The sequence below is a fragment of the Cydia pomonella genome, chromosome 16 (assembly GCF_033807575.1).
Source record: "Cydia pomonella isolate Wapato2018A chromosome 16, ilCydPomo1, whole genome shotgun sequence".
Taxonomy (NCBI): domain Eukaryota; kingdom Metazoa; phylum Arthropoda; class Insecta; order Lepidoptera; family Tortricidae; genus Cydia; species Cydia pomonella.
In genome coordinates, this window is record NC_084718.1 from 2,819,581 (window position 1) to 2,839,164 (window position 19,584).

The 19,584-nt window shown below is 36.2% G+C and overlaps 1 protein-coding gene across 3 annotated transcripts in view; it reads left to right on the plus strand.

The window, feature by feature from the left end:
- Window positions 1–19,584, plus strand: part of LOC133526205 (potassium voltage-gated channel protein Shaw-like) — a 400,770-nt gene that overhangs the window by 6,138 nt on the left and 375,048 nt on the right. For all 3 annotated transcript variants that reach the window (XM_061862725.1, XM_061862724.1, XM_061862726.1), the window contains one exon: window positions 4,035–4,184. In XM_061862725.1, the coding sequence (XP_061718709.1) occupies window positions 4,035–4,184 (150 nt within the window). The remainder of the gene's footprint in view (window positions 1–4,034; window positions 4,185–19,584) is intronic.

A 19,584-nucleotide genomic window follows, 5' to 3' on the forward strand; every position in this document is an offset into this window, starting at 1 on the left:
ACCAAGTCAAATATATTATACAGTATGACAGAGAATTACTATAGCTAGCTTAAATTACTATAGCTAGCTTAAATCTAAAATAGGCCCTTGAGGCATTGTACCAAGGAAGTTGGCGGCATTTTCTCGTTGTATTACAATACTGATATGTTGTGCGAGGAAGCCGCCAGCTTTTCGGTCACCAGTTACGTAAATCAGACGCTTCGCGATTTCTGCAAAAAACTTTTCTTATTAGTTGTGTTGTGCACTCTTTTAGAGTATTTTCGTGTTATTGTTGGGTCCACAAATCGAAAACAATTCCTTTTCAACTGTTTTCATTTTCTACTTTCTAACTTTTGATAGCACTTTGATTACAGTTGAGATTGTAAAGTGGAACTTTTGTTAGACTACTTTTGAAAGTCACTTCTCTGAGAAACCTTTGAATAAACACAGTACATTGTGCAATGAGGGGGCTAAGTGAAATTTTGCAAACCAGGTTTTTAGATGCACGACAGCCGCAGCTCGCAGATTCAAAAGTCCAAACTGAAGGTTTGCCAACGCGCTATTGAGCACAGCATTTTAGGAGTTCAAAGAACCGATCGCATAAGAAACATCATGTTGCGCTTTAAAACTCCAATTGCTGACGTAGGTGAAAAAATCACTCGGCACAAATGGGATTGGGCCGGTTACGTCTACCGCATACATCTGGATAGGTGGGCTAGCGTAGCCACCGAGTATGGCGATATTTTTGCCAAAATATTTTTTTTTTCTGATAGCAATCTTTCCATTCGCAAAATTTACCAATCGTTTTGTTTCCTTTCGCTTGTTTTGCCGAAGCTTATTTTATTGGTATCTATTTTTACCGAATGTGATAATTCCATTAGCATATTTTACCGATATTTTTTCTTGACAATAGCTTAATTAGCTTCTCTTCTATATTTTTTCGAATATTATTTTCTATGCAATTTTTTCCTTGACGTTTTTTTTATTAATTTGGTGAAATCTATAAGTACTTACATATTTTTTGTCAGAGTTGAGAGTTGCAATTCAAATAGTTATGTGGGGTTGTCTTATTTCTAATATAGTTACTTTTTAATTTCAATACACAGACCAATGGTCTTCTTCATGTCGTTTCTACTTTGTAAACAATTATTTAATATTTCTTGTCCTGCATAATCCAATCTACAGTGGTTATTGACGAGGTATTTAAACCCTAGTTTACTTATACACCTAGTACTAAAGTAATCATAAACAAGAAGGCACCCAAAATAAATATAAGATTAGGAAACAATGCGAACAGAAACGAAGCCCCGTTTCTAAGAACAAAAGAGGGTGGGAAATTATCAATTCGGATACATAAAGATAGGGAAATTATGAGAATGGGATTGTTACTACTGGGAAATAAAGAAACCGGGGAATAAGCTACAGAAAAAAAAACGATGGGTAAATTTTGCGAATGGAAAGATTGATATCAGAAAAAAAAGATTTTGTCAAAAATATCGCCACACTCGTTCCAAAATATTTATTGTATTTTCTATACATTTAAAAAACTGCCTCGTCAAAGTAATCTTTCCGCTTACCCGTAGCCCAGAGACCAATTAATCGACACTGAATTAACGATCCATAAACTGAATTTATTTGTTTCCACCTACGCAATAATTTTATGGCTGTAACACAACAGCCTAAAACCTAGACTTGTTCGGACCAATAAACAAACAGACAAACATTTATTCAGCAAATAGGTCACGGGGGCACTTTTACATGTAAATTTTTTACAATAACAAATATAGAATCAATTAAATATTAGATACTTTATTAGAGATGTATACAGTCTCTAAATGTCGAATTACACAAAAAAAACTAGGTATGATAAAAAATACAAACGACAAATACTAAAATTCTTTAGAAATGTAAAGGTCTCGAAGTGTCAGAGATAACTTATAATAAAAAAAACCGGGCAAGTGCGAGTCGGACTCGCGCACGAAGGGTTCCGTACCATTATTTATAAAAACGGCAAAAAAAATATGTTTGTTGTATGGGAGCCCCCCATAAATATTTAATATTTATTTTATTCTGTTTTTAGTATTTGTTGTTATAGCGGCAACAGAAATACATCATCTGTGAAAATTTCAACTGTCTAGCTATCACGGTTCATGAGATACAGCCTGGTGACAGACGGACGGACGGACGGACAGCGAAGTCTCAGTTATAGGGTCCCGTCTGACCCTTTGGGTACGGAACCGTAAAAACGATCATTAAAATATCCTTAGAGATGTAAAGGATCTCCTAGACTTGAATTCTTATATAAATAATTAAAAGACAACAAACAGACAAAAACCGAATGAATGAATAATCACCTCACCTACCCAGTAAACTTTTTGGACAACAAAGACACTACAAATAAGTTTCTGCGCTAATTCATGAGATTAGGTTGCTGAGCGGATCCAAGTATTTGGTAGAAAGCCGTGTCGAAAAGCTAAAGACGACGGTATTGAAAATAACAATGATGATTATTGGTGCCAATATTTTAAATCACTTGTATAATTTTATTTACCTATTAATATTCTTCCTTGTATTGTATCTACTTACTTACCTAAAATAAAACGGTAAATAACTAGTATTTTACCCGTTTCAGAAAGGTTACCGAGTTTAGGATTGTAGAGGATTTATATTAATTCTTAGTGGTCGTAAACCGCTATTTAAAAGGCTTATAACAACTTTACCATAAAATTAAATTACAATTAAATAGGTTTTCATATAAATTTCCAGGGTTTAGGAGTATCTTTGGAATGAGTAAACTGACCTTTGTCGGAGTGTTTTAAATGAAATCACCGCGAAATATTATTTATGTTATAATTTAATCCAAAAATAATTTGATTTTTGGTGTTGCACAAGATTATATTATGTAATTATATAGTTAAATTAGTTTTAGATAATATTCTAATACACAAACATGTATAAATTTTATTATAATCTGATTTTTGATACCTACTGAAGTATTCTCTAAAGGTCTGAGTGTTTCTTCCATCGGAGACAAAACAAACTTTATGGGCTATCTACGTAATAATATGGCCCTAGTGAATAAGGGTACAAGTCTCGGGCAGCGCAGGAGTAAAAGGGTGTTCCACGTAACACTTATGCACTTTTACTTCTAAGCTTCGCGAGACTTGTACCCTTTTTCACTAGGGCTACAATAATTGTAACTGTGGCCCTTAAGCCCTAGTGAAAAAGGGTACAAGTCTCTGGCAGTTTAGGTGTATAAGGGCATAAGTGTTACGTAGAACTTACACCCCTTTACACCTGCGCTGCCAGAGACTTGTACCCTTTTTCACTAGGGCCACAGTTACAATTATTGTAGCCCTAATTATTATATCTACAAGAACATGTCGCAAATGTCCCAGAAGAGACGGACCAATGCTCGTAAGTTCAGATAGCATTGCACACCACCCTTTCCTTGGGTGAGCCTTCATCTTCTCGTATAACAGCATGATGTGAAATGAAATACTTCATACAGCTTTAACTCACTCAACATTTATATGAAGATATGTAATTTTCTCTGGTAAGATCAGATTTCCAAAGTAGTAAATATTAATTTATGGCTTACCGCAAATACGCAGTAAAGGTTATCATAAAGATCTTACTGAAGATACGATTCACGTCATGCTCTCTGGCAACCCCGCATTGCGTTTGGGCACTTTTTTATTATGAAGATTTAATACAAAATTGGTACTTACTTAAAAAAAATCTAATTAGTTTGGAAGAACAAGCCAAATGAAGTTGAGGTTGCTATATATTTTTCTTCAAATAAGTACAAATTAATTAACAATTGTGTTTTAAATCCTTAGGTAATAAAAATACCAAAACATAATGTGGGGTTGCAAGAGAGCATGACGTTGCGATTCTCTATTTTAGAAGTAACAAATGTGGAAGCAAACGTCATTCCCGCATTTAGTCTTAATCATGAAAAGATGTTTCCCCTCACATACAGGGCCTTGAAATAAACATTTTTAAATGTTTTTTTTTTAGTAAATATTGACGTAAACTAACTTTTTTCACAGATACGAGACGTACAAAGCGACATTAAAAAAGATCCCTGCCACACGATTGTCACGGCTGACAGAAGCGCTTGCCAACTACGACCCCGTGCTTAACGAGTACTTCTTCGACCGCCACCCCGGCGTGTTCGCGCAGGTCCTTAACTACTACAGGCAAGTGTTGAGGCTATTGAGTCATTCTGTCGCGGCCAACAGCGCTGCAGCGCTCGCTAACTACGACCCCGTGCTCAATAAGTACTTCTTCGACCGGCATCTTGGCGTGTTCAAGCAAGTGCTCAACTGCTACAGGCAAGTGTTGCGACTGTTTAGTCATACTGTCGCTGCTGAAGGATACACTCGCCAACTACGATCCCGTGCTAAATGAGTTCTTCGACCGGCATCCCGACGTGTTCGCGGAGGTCCTCAACTACTACAGGCAAGTGTTGCGATTGTTGACTCATACTGTCGCTGCTGACGGAGACGCTCGCTAACTATGACCCCATGCTGAATGGGTTCTTCGAGCAGCACCCTGGCGTGTTTCCGTAGGTCTAAACTACTACTTTTTCACAGGTTTTCAAAGGATCAGTTCTTGGACAGACTCATTGAAACGAAAAACTAAAACTTTTCAAGGGACAGTCCGGAAATTTCCCAAAATTTTTACACATGAAACGGGAACTCTTTAACTTCTTCTTTAATTGTGATACTTTTTTAATATATATACAGAACAGGTGTTCGTAAATAATTGTAGAAACGACGTAATAAAGTAAGGAAGTCCAGCTAATCCATGTTTCCAAACTAAAGTTGTTTGCAAAAGTTCTCTTTCAATAGATCATTAGTGAGGCGGACATATGTTGCGAGTGATTTACGGGGATTAATCTTATATTTTGGAGGCCTGGGGCGACGACCATCGTCGATAAAAAACGTTGAAACTTAAAAATCCCCGGCAAGCTCGGCCGAGTTTCACCTTCCCATGTCAACGGAGTTTCTTTCTCATTTTAAAACTGCGTGTTGGATTGCAATGAAACTGCACATACAATTAAATGAGGAAATGATATATCTAGTCCTGTAATTAGTTTATATAGCTCGAGTTTATAAAACAAACACAATAGAGCGAAAACAAGTTTTGTATGAAAACGTAATATTAATAGTAATCTTATACCTTTAAACGAGCAATTCTTGTATATATATTTTTCTGTGATCTCGGAAACGGCTCTAACGATTTCGCTGAAATTTGGTATATGGGGGTTTTTGGGGGTATACAATCTATCTAGATTAGTCTTATGTTTGGGAAAACGCGTGTTTTCGAGTTTTCATGCGTTTTTCTATCGACGCAGAATATGGTCGCTAATTTCGTGTTGCCGGCCACTGTCCGTTTGGTCCAGCGGGTTAAGACGCGGACTGCTAAACGAGTGTTACGGGTTCGAATCTCGCCCGGTGACTAACTTTTGTTTTTTTTTATATATGCTCAAGTTTATATATTACAATAAATAGTTATAACCGAGCAAAGCTCGGTCGCCCAGGTACTATTAATAGTAAACTATTGTACTAAAACACATAATAATAGTAACTTACAATTAGAAAAAGCTAAGTACAACGGCGAACTTATCCCTGTAAGGGATCTCTTTCAGTTAACCTTTTAGAAGATGAGAGGAGAAAGTGAGAAGAGGGTGACAAATGTAGCAACATATACAACAAGGTACCAGAAAGTAGAGGATATAAAGACATATAAAAATTATAGGATAAACATACATACATACGTATCTTATTACCTATTTCTCAACTCTGTTGGTTTTTGGACCATTTTCACGTATAGTCCATCTAAATTGGTACAGGCAGACATACAGACAGAGTTAGTTTCGCAATTTATAATATTACTTTAGCTTTTTCGGCGTGGAATTAGTTATTTGGTTGGCTTATATTTTATTCAATCTACTTTTTATTGATTCCCTATACGAAGTTCCTTATTTGAAGGACATAATAACGCCTTGACGAAGTGTAAAGGCAATCCTTCAATTTGAGCATATGTCCAAAGGCGCGCTGTACGAATCGTCGACGATCCCAAACTCACAAGCGGCATTGCACCATTAAGTCTAAGGAGAGACTTTGCCTCCTTGTGTGTGTTCTACCGCTTGTACAATGGGCTGTGCTCTGAAGAATTGTTTGACATGATGCCAACGGCCGCTTTCTATCACCGCACCGCTCGCCGTCGGTAGGGTGTTCATCCTCATACCCTAGAGCCTAAATGGTCGCGCACTGTGCGATTTAAGAGGAATTTCCTCCCGCGAACGCTCCGGCTGTGGATGAGGTTTTCCCGAGGGTATACAGTATTTTTAAAGGGTCGGCAACGCGCATGTAGCACCGCTGGAGTTGCAGGCGTCCATAGGCTAGGGAGACTGCTTACCATCAGGCGGGCCGTATGCTTGTTTGCCACCGACGTGGTATAAAAAAAAAGCCTACATCAATTATCAGGCGATGCATCAATTATCTTACTTTCGGCTGGAAGTAAGATAATTTTCACCCTCTTAAGGGATGATTTTCGCGATAAAAACTATCCTATGTCCTTCCCCGGGACTCGATCTATCTCTATACAAAGTTTCAACTAAATCGGTTTAGCGGTTTAAGCGTGAAGAGGTAACAGACAGATAGACACACTTTCACATTTTTAATATGAGTATGGATATTATTAATAGGGACACTAGTCGTGGTCATGGACGGCTGACAAGTACCTATGTAAAAGTGAGAGCAACGCATGAAACGACAAAATATTGAAAGTCTAGCCAGCATACATGTTCCGTTCTTAACGTTTAGTTTTTAAATAATTAATCATATTCCGCGCGCTTCAAACCGTTTATCGATGCAATGTCAAAACGCACTTCACAGCGATGCAATATTGAAATTTAAGCCAATAGGATCGCCCGTAAATGATCGGACGACATGCTAAGGATAGCCATCAGCAGAGCGCCTCTGGTGGCAAAAGAGAGAACTAACGAAACGCACAAGGCGTGCGGATCGACCGCTACCGATTAAAATCGTTTTTTATGGATTAAGCAACCAAACCTAAGTTTCTAGTGATATATCGCGCGTGACAAAAGTCCTAAGACTGTTAACCGTACCGCCGGCCGGCGTGTGAAGGAGGAAAAGGTGCTAATCGTAAGAAGAACCAGTCACATCGAGAGGATTCCACCATTGCTGCTACCTCAGGTTAGTCCCGTGCATGATAATCCTGTTGGACTGAATTTCTCTTGTTGTATCGCTTGTTACCGGCGAGTGTAGATATTTATGCTCGATCCAGTATGTTACGGATTGGCATTGCATCTTTATTAAAACCGCGCTAATTTGTAACAATACAAGTTGAATTAAACTATATTTTCATGATGTTATTGGCTCAGGACCACTTCGTCCACATTCCTATTTCATCACCTTTTAACATTGTAATACAGAATAAAAAATAAGTATTGTATAGTCGTTAGTTTTCAAGCTGGCCCTTACGGCTAACTCATTGTCTATTGTAAGTAAATCCGCACATGCTACTTACCTGTATAAAAAAAGTCACTTTAACCAGTTATTGAATTACAACTCCAATGCAAATTTCAAAAAGATTCAAAATGAACTTGGAAAAATATGTTGCGAAGCTGTGTGTGTGGTCCCTCTACGGTTACTGAGTGCTGGCGAGTCGAACGCTACAGAACGCTACGTAGACTAAAATGTGCCATGGATATGCGTAACAAAGGCGCGTTATCGGAAAGCGCACTTACACCGGTTTTATGAGCGTTGGACCAGCCCGCGCTCAGATGCCAATTATAATTATTTTTGGCAGGTAGAGCACGTGCGGTTTTACTAACAATAGACAAAGAGTTAGTCGTGAGGGCCAGTTTGAAAAGTAACTTTCATGAACGTCAAAATTTCCTATCATTCAATATTTCTTGCTGGTTCAGAAATAAATCATGGCCGTTAATATTTTGCGTGGCATCTATGTAACGCGTCGTTAAGAGTGATTGATCACGTCACTCTTCGTGTTTATCGTTATCTCTGTGAGTGTGCATTTAACAACGCCACCACCACTTCCACCTCTATATATATACTTAAGGTACATATATTTTACGTACATACTAGAGCCTTTATGTATATATTTGTAAAACATAACATACGAACATGGTATGTAACTTTTTTTTCAAATCTTGCAAACCTATTTTCAACCACTTCCTCATATCCGATTGAGCTGAAAATTTGCATACATATGTAAGTCGGGTGACAACCCAAAACGCAATATTATGGTACCATCGAGCTGATCTGGTGATGGATACAGGAGGTGGCCATAGAAACTCTGTGATGAAAACGCAACCTAATTGTGTTTGGGGTTTTTAGAATTGTTTTGATGAGTACGAGTATTAGTTGCACGTGGTAAGAAAAGTACAGTCAGCGACAAAAGCTTGTATCAAAAATATTTTTTTGCCAAAAACTTATTTCGTACATTTTCTATCATAAAGGGAAGTAAAGGACTTTTTACATATTTTGTTAATTTTCGAGGCTTTAATTAATAATTTAATTATAATAATTTTTGAATATTTAAAAAATATTGACACAACACAAAAAGCGGGACGCCCGAGGTTTCGTACAAATTTGACTTATTTTTTTTTTACAAATTTATAGTTTTCTGATTTTTCCAATAGTGTTATCAAAACACTAGTACCTGTACCATGAGTCACTGACAGTGTCAAAACTGACATATACATTGTCGAGAACGTAACTTTTCGTACATCTCGCTCGCACTTATATGCGAGTACGAGCGAGATGCATAGAAAGTAAGTTACGTTCTCGATAGCGTTTATGTGAGTGCCGAACTGTTGATAGCCACATAGCTTTTAAATTCCCGACTTCTTCAGAACGGCAGTGTCCCTGTGGTCTCGGAGAGAATCTAAGACCGGCTGTACACACTTGTCGGGAGATCCCGAGACAGTCCGAGAACGATTGTGTACATACTGCTCCCTTCTCGTCTCGCGTTTCTTCGATTGGATAGAAGCGGTGCCGGGCCTCTTTGCGAGAGTCTCTAGGAGTGTCTACAGCCGGCAAAAAGCTTAAGTATACGAGATTAAATCCCCTGAAAGCAAATAATAATATATCAAAGCCTGTGTACCGCGTGAAATCCTGAATTTGTATCAATGGCCATGGCCGTCGGATGTATAATTCATCAGTAAGTATCTTGAGTGCCTTTTACATGTGTAATGGTTCTAGTCATTCAACAACTTTTATTCGGAAAACGGATGGTTTCGCGTAATCTGTAGCGGGAGAAATCACAAAAATCCTTACTAATCCTTCTTCCTCGCGCTATCCGGGCATTTTTGCCGCGGCTCATGGGTGCCTGGGGTCCGCTTCACAACTAATCGTAGTAGTTTTTCGAGCAACTGCTACCTGACCTCCGTACCCTTACCTTCGTTCGTGATGGCGAGACTTGTCAAAACTCTGTTTTAAAAAGCGGCCAAGTGCGAGTCGGACTCGCCCGTGAAGGGTTCCGTACCATTTATGACGTATTAAAAAAAAACTACTTAGTAGATTTCGTTCAAACTACTTCAAACCAATTTTCGGTGGAAGTCTCTTATTTTAGAAGTTACAGGGGGTGGGGGGGGGGACACATTTTACCACTTTGGAAGTGTCTCTCGCTCAAACTATTCAGTTTAGAAAAAAAAGATATTAGAAACCTCAATATCATTTTTGAAGACCTATCCATAGATACCCCACACGTATGGGTTTGAAGAATTTTTTTTTTTTGAGTTTGAGTTCTAAGTATGGGGAACCCCCAAAATTTATTGTTTTTTTTCGATTTTTGTGTAAAAATCTTAATGCGGTTCATAGAATACATCTAATTACCAAGTTTGAACAGTATAGTTCTTAGTTTCGTAAAAAAGTGGCTGTGACATAATCGGACAGACAGACGGACATGACGAATCTATAAGGCTTCCGTTTTTTGCCATTTGGCTACGGAACCCTAAAAAATATATGACACAAAAATATATATAAGAAAACGAATAAAAGACAATAGCAAAACCTTCAAGATCTGTGACACAGGAACTTACAATTAGTATCTTAAAAAAATATATAGTCGCGTTTCAAGTTTCAACTCACTTTTTTCACACAAAAATTAGGGAGTACCTGCCATAGTAAAAGTTTTACAACTTAGAATATCCTATCCGGTGATATATCGCTTGCCTTTATTCGTTAAATAGCCCAATTAGCTCATCCTCCTTCATACTAAATAAATCAATCGCGTCTAGACTTAACCCGCTTTGCACACTCTTACCGCCACGCCAGCAGCGCTCTCCAAAAGAAATCCCTATTAATATATTTTTATTAGTACGTGACTGTACCTCTGTATGGCGATAATTTTCTACACAGACGAAGTCGTAGAAGATTTTTTTTTGACGCAAAACAGATTATCCAAAGTGGCCGAACCTCCATAATAATAATATATAATAATAAAAGCCTTTTATTAGCCAACTATAAATGTTACAAATATATAGAGATAACACTTTTTTTTTAAATTTACAATACAAAAAAAAGAAATTAAAACTAAGTTTCATTATGTGTGTTTATATGTGGGTTTGTCCATTTTTGGACGTAGGCCTCCTCCATGTTACACCTACACCATAGCTTTCTGTCGGCGGCCAGACTGGCCCAGGCTATTCCTGCCGAACCTCCATACAAAGGTCAAAAACTTTCTCGTCTAAACAATGTTCCTTCTACTTTTTCCTACTCCTCTACTGTTATCTGTCATTTATGCATTCATTAACACGAATATAAGAACATCCATAAAAGATTTCAAGAAAAGTCTATATTGTCTATTCCTCATAAAAGCTCTTGTGCTTTTATAAGCTATAATGTTACTGCGATTAATGGCTACCAACCTAACAAAACCAAAACGAATACAGTTTTAAACTAAGTGCATTGATGCCAACTTACAAAATATTCATTTGGTTGCATAGTAAAAATAATTACTTCATAAGTCAGAAACACGCATGTGACACCCGTAATATAGCAACACCCATAGCCTACGAAGACCGCTTAGCGTTGCTTGTTAGTCTCCGTAGGCTACGGTGGCCAAAATTGAGAAAAAACTGTCCAAAAAATTAATTTAGCAAGTAGCAAGTACCAGGGCCTCATGAGTTACGAGGAGGTGTCGCCGACCGGCCGGCCGCGGCCCGGGGCGGGCTGGGCGCGTAACAAGGTATGCTCGCGCGTCTTGGCTATATACTTTTGCTGTAATTTGTTTACCTAAATTAAGATTTATTTTTGTTGACTCGTAGGAAAAATATTGTATGCAACGTTGTATAAGTAGGTCAAAAAATTCTCGTGGCGTACTCACGCCACTCGCCTTTTTTGACCCTTCTTATACAACTGTTGCATAAAATACTATTTCCTACACCATACCGAATACGAGTATGCCCTTAAACGGATCGCCCCTATTTTTGTTACATTCTGTATTTTAGCATTATTATGTTTGTATAAGTGTTAACTTTTTCAAACATTGTATCAATATACGCTGGATTGAATATATAATTCATGTCCCGAATAAGTAGCTTGAGTGCTTTTTACATCTTTAATGGTTCTACTTATCGTAGATATAGATACAGACGGCATTTGATGACGAATGACATTGATTTTATTGAGAGAGAAATGGGGAAAATATCTGTGATTTTATAAAATAAATAAACAAATATATATTATAAGGCCATTCTTATACGAATTGACTAAGTCCCACAGTAAGCTCAATAAGGCTAGTGTTGTGGGTACTTAGATAACTATACATATAAATACTAAACTTAAAAACATAGAAAACACCCATGACTCAGGAACAGATATCTATGCTCATCACACAAATAAATTTCCTTATCAGGATTTGAACCCGGGACCATCGGTTTTATAGGCAGGGTTACTACTCCTAGTTCAGACAGGACGACTACAGCTTTTGCGTAACACGTAATGTTGTGTCCAACTTAGAAAATACGCTACTACAGTCTGGAATCCTCATTTCAATGTTCACATTAACACAATTGAAAAAATTCAGAACAAATTTATCAGAACAATGAGATATTAATTTAAATCTTTTTGCCCTGACAATTTGGAGTCTCTTCAAACCCGTAGAGAAATTCGAGATCAGATATTTTTGTTTAAAATCATACATGGCCTTATAGATTGTCCCAATCTTTTGTCTAAAATTTCAATTCGATGTCCTGATCGGCGAACTCGCTCCACAAACCCATTTGCAATTAACTTTGGTCGTACTAGATATGCAAGAAATAGGTTCTTAGCTAGAGCGTGTAGAACTTATAATGAAAAAAAAGCTGATATTTATCATTACAACAGTTTGTTTCTGCAATAAAAAGTACAGCTAATATTAATATTGATTAGTTAGTATATTTCAGCATACTTGCCAATTTTTTAATATTGTTTTCAACAGTTAGAGTTATTTGAGTTTTGCATGTTTTGATATTAATGTTAATTTTTGAGCAACATAATTGTTATTACTCATTAGTGGAAACTGTTTGGCTTGTGGATGTGTAATCTGATTAACTATGTGTGTTGTTTTTGCCTGTTTGTTTCCCAAAGGTTTAAATAAATAAAAATAAATAAATAAAATGTTTATATTCATTTCAAAAAAGAAAACATTTTTTAACATCTCTTTTCCTCCTTTGCACTCTCCTAAAGTAAGAAAGAAGCGTAAAATATTCCAAAGAATGTAAATAAGCGTCGGTTACTCTCAAGTACTCGTATTTACAGAGACTGCGATTTTCTTTTGTTTTGTCTTGTGGAGTGCCTTTTGTTTAATTGAGTGCTCATTTCTTTACAGGATTTAATGTTAAATAAAGAAGCTTTTAAAGCCACTTTATTAAGAGAAAATATGAGGAAATTCCTAGTTATTTTGTATGAGTGATTCTTGTTTAAATCACGCTTATTTTTGAGCAAGGATATACTCCTGAATTTAAATTTATATTGTATTGTATTGTATTGTATTGTATTGTATTTATTTATTTGCAAAGAATAAGTAGGTACAAAAGTGTCTTAGGTGGTAAGTGACAATTGGTTGCTTATTCTGCTATTTGTACTAAACAGGTTGTACTAGCATGCAAAAATCTTACAACTACTACAACTCTGGCTGTATATCTTCAGAGAGGAAATCATTTACACTATAATAGCTTTTATCAGATAATAGCTTCATTAATTTGTTTCTAAATCTATGTACAGGCAGTTCTCTTATAGATTTTGGTAACTTGTTAAAAAGTTTCATGCACATAACGAAACAATGATTCGAATATAATGCTGTCCTGGGAACACAATTATGAACCAACCTTCCAGGATCCCGTTGATTTCTGGTAGAGGCGCTTTCAGCTGTTGTAAATAAATACATATGCCTCTTTACAAACATGCAGATTTCTAAGATGTATAAACATGGCAGCGGTAAGATCCTAAGTCTTTTGAAAGATGGTTTGCATGTCTTGTATGGGGCTAGATTACAAATAGCACGTATACATTTTTTCTGTGCTACGAATGCAATGTTAAAATTCGTACAGTTTCCCCACAAAATAAGCCCATATCTTAACACTGAACTAATATACCCATGATACGCGGTTAACGCCGTATGTAAACCCGATGAGCGTCTTAACTTGCGTAGTACATAAACAAATCTATTTAGTTTACAACGAATCTTTTCTATTTGTGCTTGCCAATCCAAGTGTTTATCTAAAACTATCCCTAAGAAACTTACATTTTGCACTTCTTGAATTGACTCATCTCCGTAGTTTACATTAATCTTAACATTTTCGCCAAGTTTGGAGTTAAATTGTATGTAATTAGTTTTACTCATATTAATTCGTAAATTATGTCTTTCTAACCATTCTATAACATTTCTTAAAGTCTCATTAACTTTACGTTCATGTTCCTCAATATTTTCAGTCTTTCTTGATGTAACAATAAAGGATATGTCATCAGCAAACATAACAGATTTATATTGAATTATATCGGGTAATTCATTTATATAAGCAATAAATAATAAAGGCCCAAGTACACTACCTTGCGGTACACCAAAGTCGTTACATTTTAGCTCCGATCTATAGCCGGTTTCTTCATTAAAGTCGTTGAGTTTAACAATTTCTACACACTGTTTCCGATTTTTTAAGTAGGTTTTTAACCATTTAAGTGCAAGACCTCTTATACCATAATTTTCTAGTTTGTCTAAAAGTAACGAATGGTCTACAAAGTCAAAAGCTTTGGACATATCTAGAAAAATAGCTGTAGTATGTTTTTTTTCGTCTATGCATTTAACGATGTGGTGAATTAGGTTAAACCCAGCAAGTGTCGTCGATTTATGTTTTTGAAAGCCATTTTGTTCTAATTTTATTATGTTAAATTTATTTAAGAAACTGGTAAGTCTTTTGTGCATGCACTTTTCAAAAATTTTTGCTAATATTGGAATCAGAGTAATGGGCCGATAGTTTCCCATATCCTTTTTATCATTTTTTTTAAACAGTGGCTTTACTATAGACATTTTGAGTAGTTCTGGAAATGTGCCGCTTTCGAATGAAAAATTAATTAAATGTGTTATAATTGCACTAATTTGAGATTTACATTGCTTAATGATGTATGTGCAAATACCGTCAAATCCTACTGCATGCGAATTATTTAATGAAGTAATGATATTCATTATTTCGTATTCTGAATATGGACTTAAAAACATACTATTATAATTATAAGTCGAATTATTAGGATACTCTGTATTCCTTTGGTTATCTAGTTTCTTATCTTTAACGTCCGATAATCTAATAAAATAGTTATTAAAACATGATGCTATTTCCTGAGGTTTTATGATTTCTTTACCGTTTAGACAAATTTTTTCTATGTATTGTTGAATAATTTTGTTTTCTGTCTCTTTTTTTATTACATCCCAATATATACAATGTAGTTATTTTTATTGGAATAGTTTCCCATGAATCCCTTAGTTTCATGTCCGTCTATCGGTACGACGTAGGTACAGTCAGCATCAATAGTATCGGATGAAACAACGCGCCAATAGTATCTGATATTCTGGATAACTTTTCCAAATATAGATAAATCTCTAAAATGTACATTCAAAAGTATATCTTATACCGTCTTAATTGTTCTACATATAGAACCATCACATTATGTTAAGCTGTTACAGAATGAATTTTGAAACCTTGTTTGATCGGCTACTTTTGATTTTGACTGTACAAATTATATTTTAGATCAAAGATGCAATGTTGAATCTTCGTTTTAGAGGAAAATTTTCCACTTCCCTATATGAATACCAGACGTCTCAGATTACTGGAAAAGAGTCCCATCTGGCGATTTTTCCCCGTCTTCATTTGCTACAATTGACAGATTGACGGATTACAACACTACAGATCGGGTGGGGGGACAAATGGGAGTGATTGGGTGTCGTCTAGCGTGTCAGGCGAGTGTCACTTACTACTATATCCCCTTTTTCTTATCTTTTATATTCAACTTATATTTCATAAAAGAAAATCCTTACACAAAAGACGGACTTTATATCATAAGGAATTCTCTACCAGTCAAAGTTACGGCTAGGAGGTGTGCGCGGGGCCAGCATTACTCAGTTAAGTAAACGGTTTGGACGACCGGTTTGGCCTAGTGGGTAGTGACCCTGCCTACGAAGCTGATGGTCCCGGGTTCAAATCCTGGTAAGGGCATTTATTTGTGTGATGAGCATGGATATTTTTTCCTGAGTCAGGGGTGTTTTCTATGTATTTAAGTATTTATAAATATTTATATATTATATATATCGTTGCCTAAGAACCCTCAACACAAGCCTTATTGAGCTTACTGTGGGACTTAGTCAATTTGTGTAATATGTCCTATAATATTTATTTATTTATTTAGTAAATGGATCGTTCACGATCGAATTTACCTATATACTTAGTGAAACAACCAACACAATATTAATGTTTTCACTTTCTGTTGAATGAAAATCTTCAATAACGAATAAAATATAAATGAAACCTTTTGAACTGTTATGACAGCACTTTGATTATGAAGAAAGTAAATTGTCACGGTTGAGTGAAATACGATGTTTTATAAGTAATCAGTCTCTAATGATAATCATCACGAATAATCGGTATTTGACGGAATTATTAATGCATGCCGTTAAAAAATTAAAACTATATAACATTAAAAAAAAAAACGGATATTAATTTTGCCGATACTAAATAAATAAATAAATAAATATTATAGGACATTATTACACAAATTGACCAAGTCCCACAGTAAGCTCAATAAGGCTTGTATTGAGGGTACTTAGACAACGATATATATAATATATAAATACTTAAATACATAGAAAACACCCATGACTCAGGAACAAATATCCATGCTCATCACACGAATAAATGCCCTTACCAGGATTTGAACCCGGGACCATCAGCTTCGTAGGCAGGGTCACTACCCACTAGGCCAAACCGGTCGTCAAAACAATACTGCGACGAAAAAGTTGCTAATATATAATGTATTTTGTCAGAAATCATCTGTCTGACATAATGTCCAGTAGCTTTCAATTCTCTTTATTAAAATATATTGTATATTTAAAAGAAATTGAAAACTGTAATTTCTCTCGACACCGACGGACGGCTTGATTCGAACTTTAAGTATCGAGGTATCTTAAATATCGAATCGGACCGAGAGCTCAATTCAATCCTACATTTTCAAAATTATATCTAAATAAATGATGTCAGTCACTCGTTCGTCTCGCTCGCACCAATACATGTAAAAAGTACGAGCGAAATTCACAAGCGACGGGCTTCATTTAGTTATATTATCATTTTGATGTCAAAATATAAGTTGAATGTGACCTCCCAGATAATAAAATAGGAGAAATTTTCAATTTCAGAACGGTTTGTAAATTGAAATAGTTTGGAATAAAGTTATCCGTAAGTTTCGTTTCCTGTTTGTTGAGAATACATTGCGGCCGATTCGAACTTTAAGATACGTCAAATATTAGGTGTAGATACGATATGGATCGGATATGTCAGTGTGAGAAGTGACGATTTTGTTTGAAGTGACGTCACTTTTGACACTGACATATCCGAATTCCGATCCATATCATATATAGGATGTTTATTTAGTCATCTGCAATAATTTACGGGCTGAATATATAGGTCATACTGAGCAACTTTTACTATGAGTCCAATCCCGAAACCGCGAAAAAATTTGCTGTTTGATACATCTTGGTTGTCTGAACTTGGCATTTTCTATGGGAGGGTACATTTTTTAAATCAAATACGATATTTATTTATTTTTATTATTATTTGTTTACTGTTTTATTTTATTTTTGCTATTAAACAAGTGGTCTTATTATTTCTATTTTAAGATTATTATTCTTTATTTAATCCAATTCGTAGTTATTATTATTATTATTGTTGTTATTTTGTTGTGACGATCTTTTTGTGAATGCATTTTATTTTGACATGTAAAATATAATGTACATTTCCAATAAGAATTAAATGAATCTATCTATCTATCTAATCTATCGATTGGGAGAAAATATTCTGTTTTTTTTTTTATCTCAATCCTACCTAAAGTTTGCTCTACTATTTTTGAAATACATAGCCTATAATTCACAATAGTATAATAGTCTTTTATACAATCGTTATATAATAGAGCTTTTCAATCGAGTACCGTGTTTAGGCAACGAAGCTTGCTGAGTTGCCTAAGTAAGGTACGAGATTGAAAAGCTGGATTATATCACTACTGTATACTACAAGTCATCAGAAATAATACTTTTTTTACTATAAAACCTAAATAATTAATGAAAATTGGTAAGTATCTCAGTAGATAAAAATGTAGACATAAACGCGCGAGTCCCGACTCGTGCTCCGTGCCCGATTAGTCTTTTCTATGGGAGCGCGGCGGCACGTGATGGGTAATTTCTTTACAGTTGACTACAGCGTATCGAAATGAATCTTATAGTTAAATGGGAGTCCATACATGAAAAGTACGCAATTATAGTTTGGTATACGAAATCTTAATTCAATCATTACAGTCGATGAGTAGAAAAGCAATTTTAAGTTTCATCACATGTTCACACATCACACCCAGTGCCGGATTAACCATTAAGCAAAATAAGCACTTGCTTAGGGCACCACGTGTAGGGGGGGCACCAAAATCGAAGGAAAAAAAAAACGCGCAGGCTGCATCAGCATCGCAGTCGTAGTGTAATACTTATGTACACGAAACTTTTTGATATGTGTGCAAGTACCCATCTGATAATAACGAAGGGTCGTAAGAGAGTGAGAACACGTAAGCACATCTCCAACCTTACGCGGAGGCCATCACAGCTCATGGCCAAAAAATCTTACCGTCGGGCTTGTGGCCAACCGATTTTCTCGACGTAGTTTACCGATTTTGTAGCGTATTTTGCTCTCTTGCACACCAGATGTGTCAGATGGCCAGGCCGAGTTGCTGCAGAGCCGCGATCCTGCGACCTAATTATCAAAGTGTTATAAAGGGCCCCGCGAAGGCCAAAAAACAAAAGCATTATCAAGTTGCGCTTTCGAGTTAGGCCAAAGCCGAGCAGTAGGAGGACCGTGATTTCAAGCCACTCTTTTGCAGTTCGGTGTTAGGTCTTATGCGACGCCAGGCCTTCTACTTTATGCAAACTGTCTCACTTTCGCTTGGCCATGGATCCAAATCCATGCTGTGCTCTCTCTCAGCTGGGCTGCCTTGCTCACACCTCGCCATTGGTTGTATTATATGATAACGCGCCGCGATCGGACGCTCCGGACGTCCAGCTATTCATACCTCGCCATTGTTCAAATTCAAGCCTTGCTTTCTTCCAGCTCGACCTTTGGCCTCATCCGTAAGCGCCGACCGAACGCTCTGCGCGTTTAGCCTTAGACTTTTCCTTTAAAAACTCTGATTTTCACGTTTTAGGCCAATCAAATTAGATCAAAAAATAGCGTTTTGAGGAATTAATTCCCAGCAAGCTGGAAATTGTTTTAATACATTTATTTGGTCCTAAATGCGTGTAATCCGAGTTTGCTCGATCCCAGGAGGTGTCATATTTTGGGATCCTTAGGAGATATTTTTTTCCTTTGGATTGCCAAACCACCCGATGTAGAAAGAACCCACTATCAATTACAATAGCACTTGGTGGATCAGACACTGGTAAGAAAGCGTTTTCTGATTATTAACATGATTTTACCAAAAATAAAAAATGTCGACCTTTTTCTACAATTTACTACGAATACATATTAAGGTACCTTAAATCAATCAATCAATCAATATATTTTATTGCAAGAACATAGTTAAATTACATTTCGAATCCTCAGATATAAATTTTAATAATACTTTAATTAGAACAAATTTTCTGTCGGCCGTACCGTTTTCGATTTACAAGCAAAAAACTGAAAAAGAGGAAACATTTATGCACACCTCCTGGAATGGAGCAAACTCGGATTATACGTATTTTTAGGTCCAAATTCGAAAAAATTGTATTGGCCTAATTGTGACACATTATTATTTAAGAAAACGGGACTTAATCGCGTTTGACTAA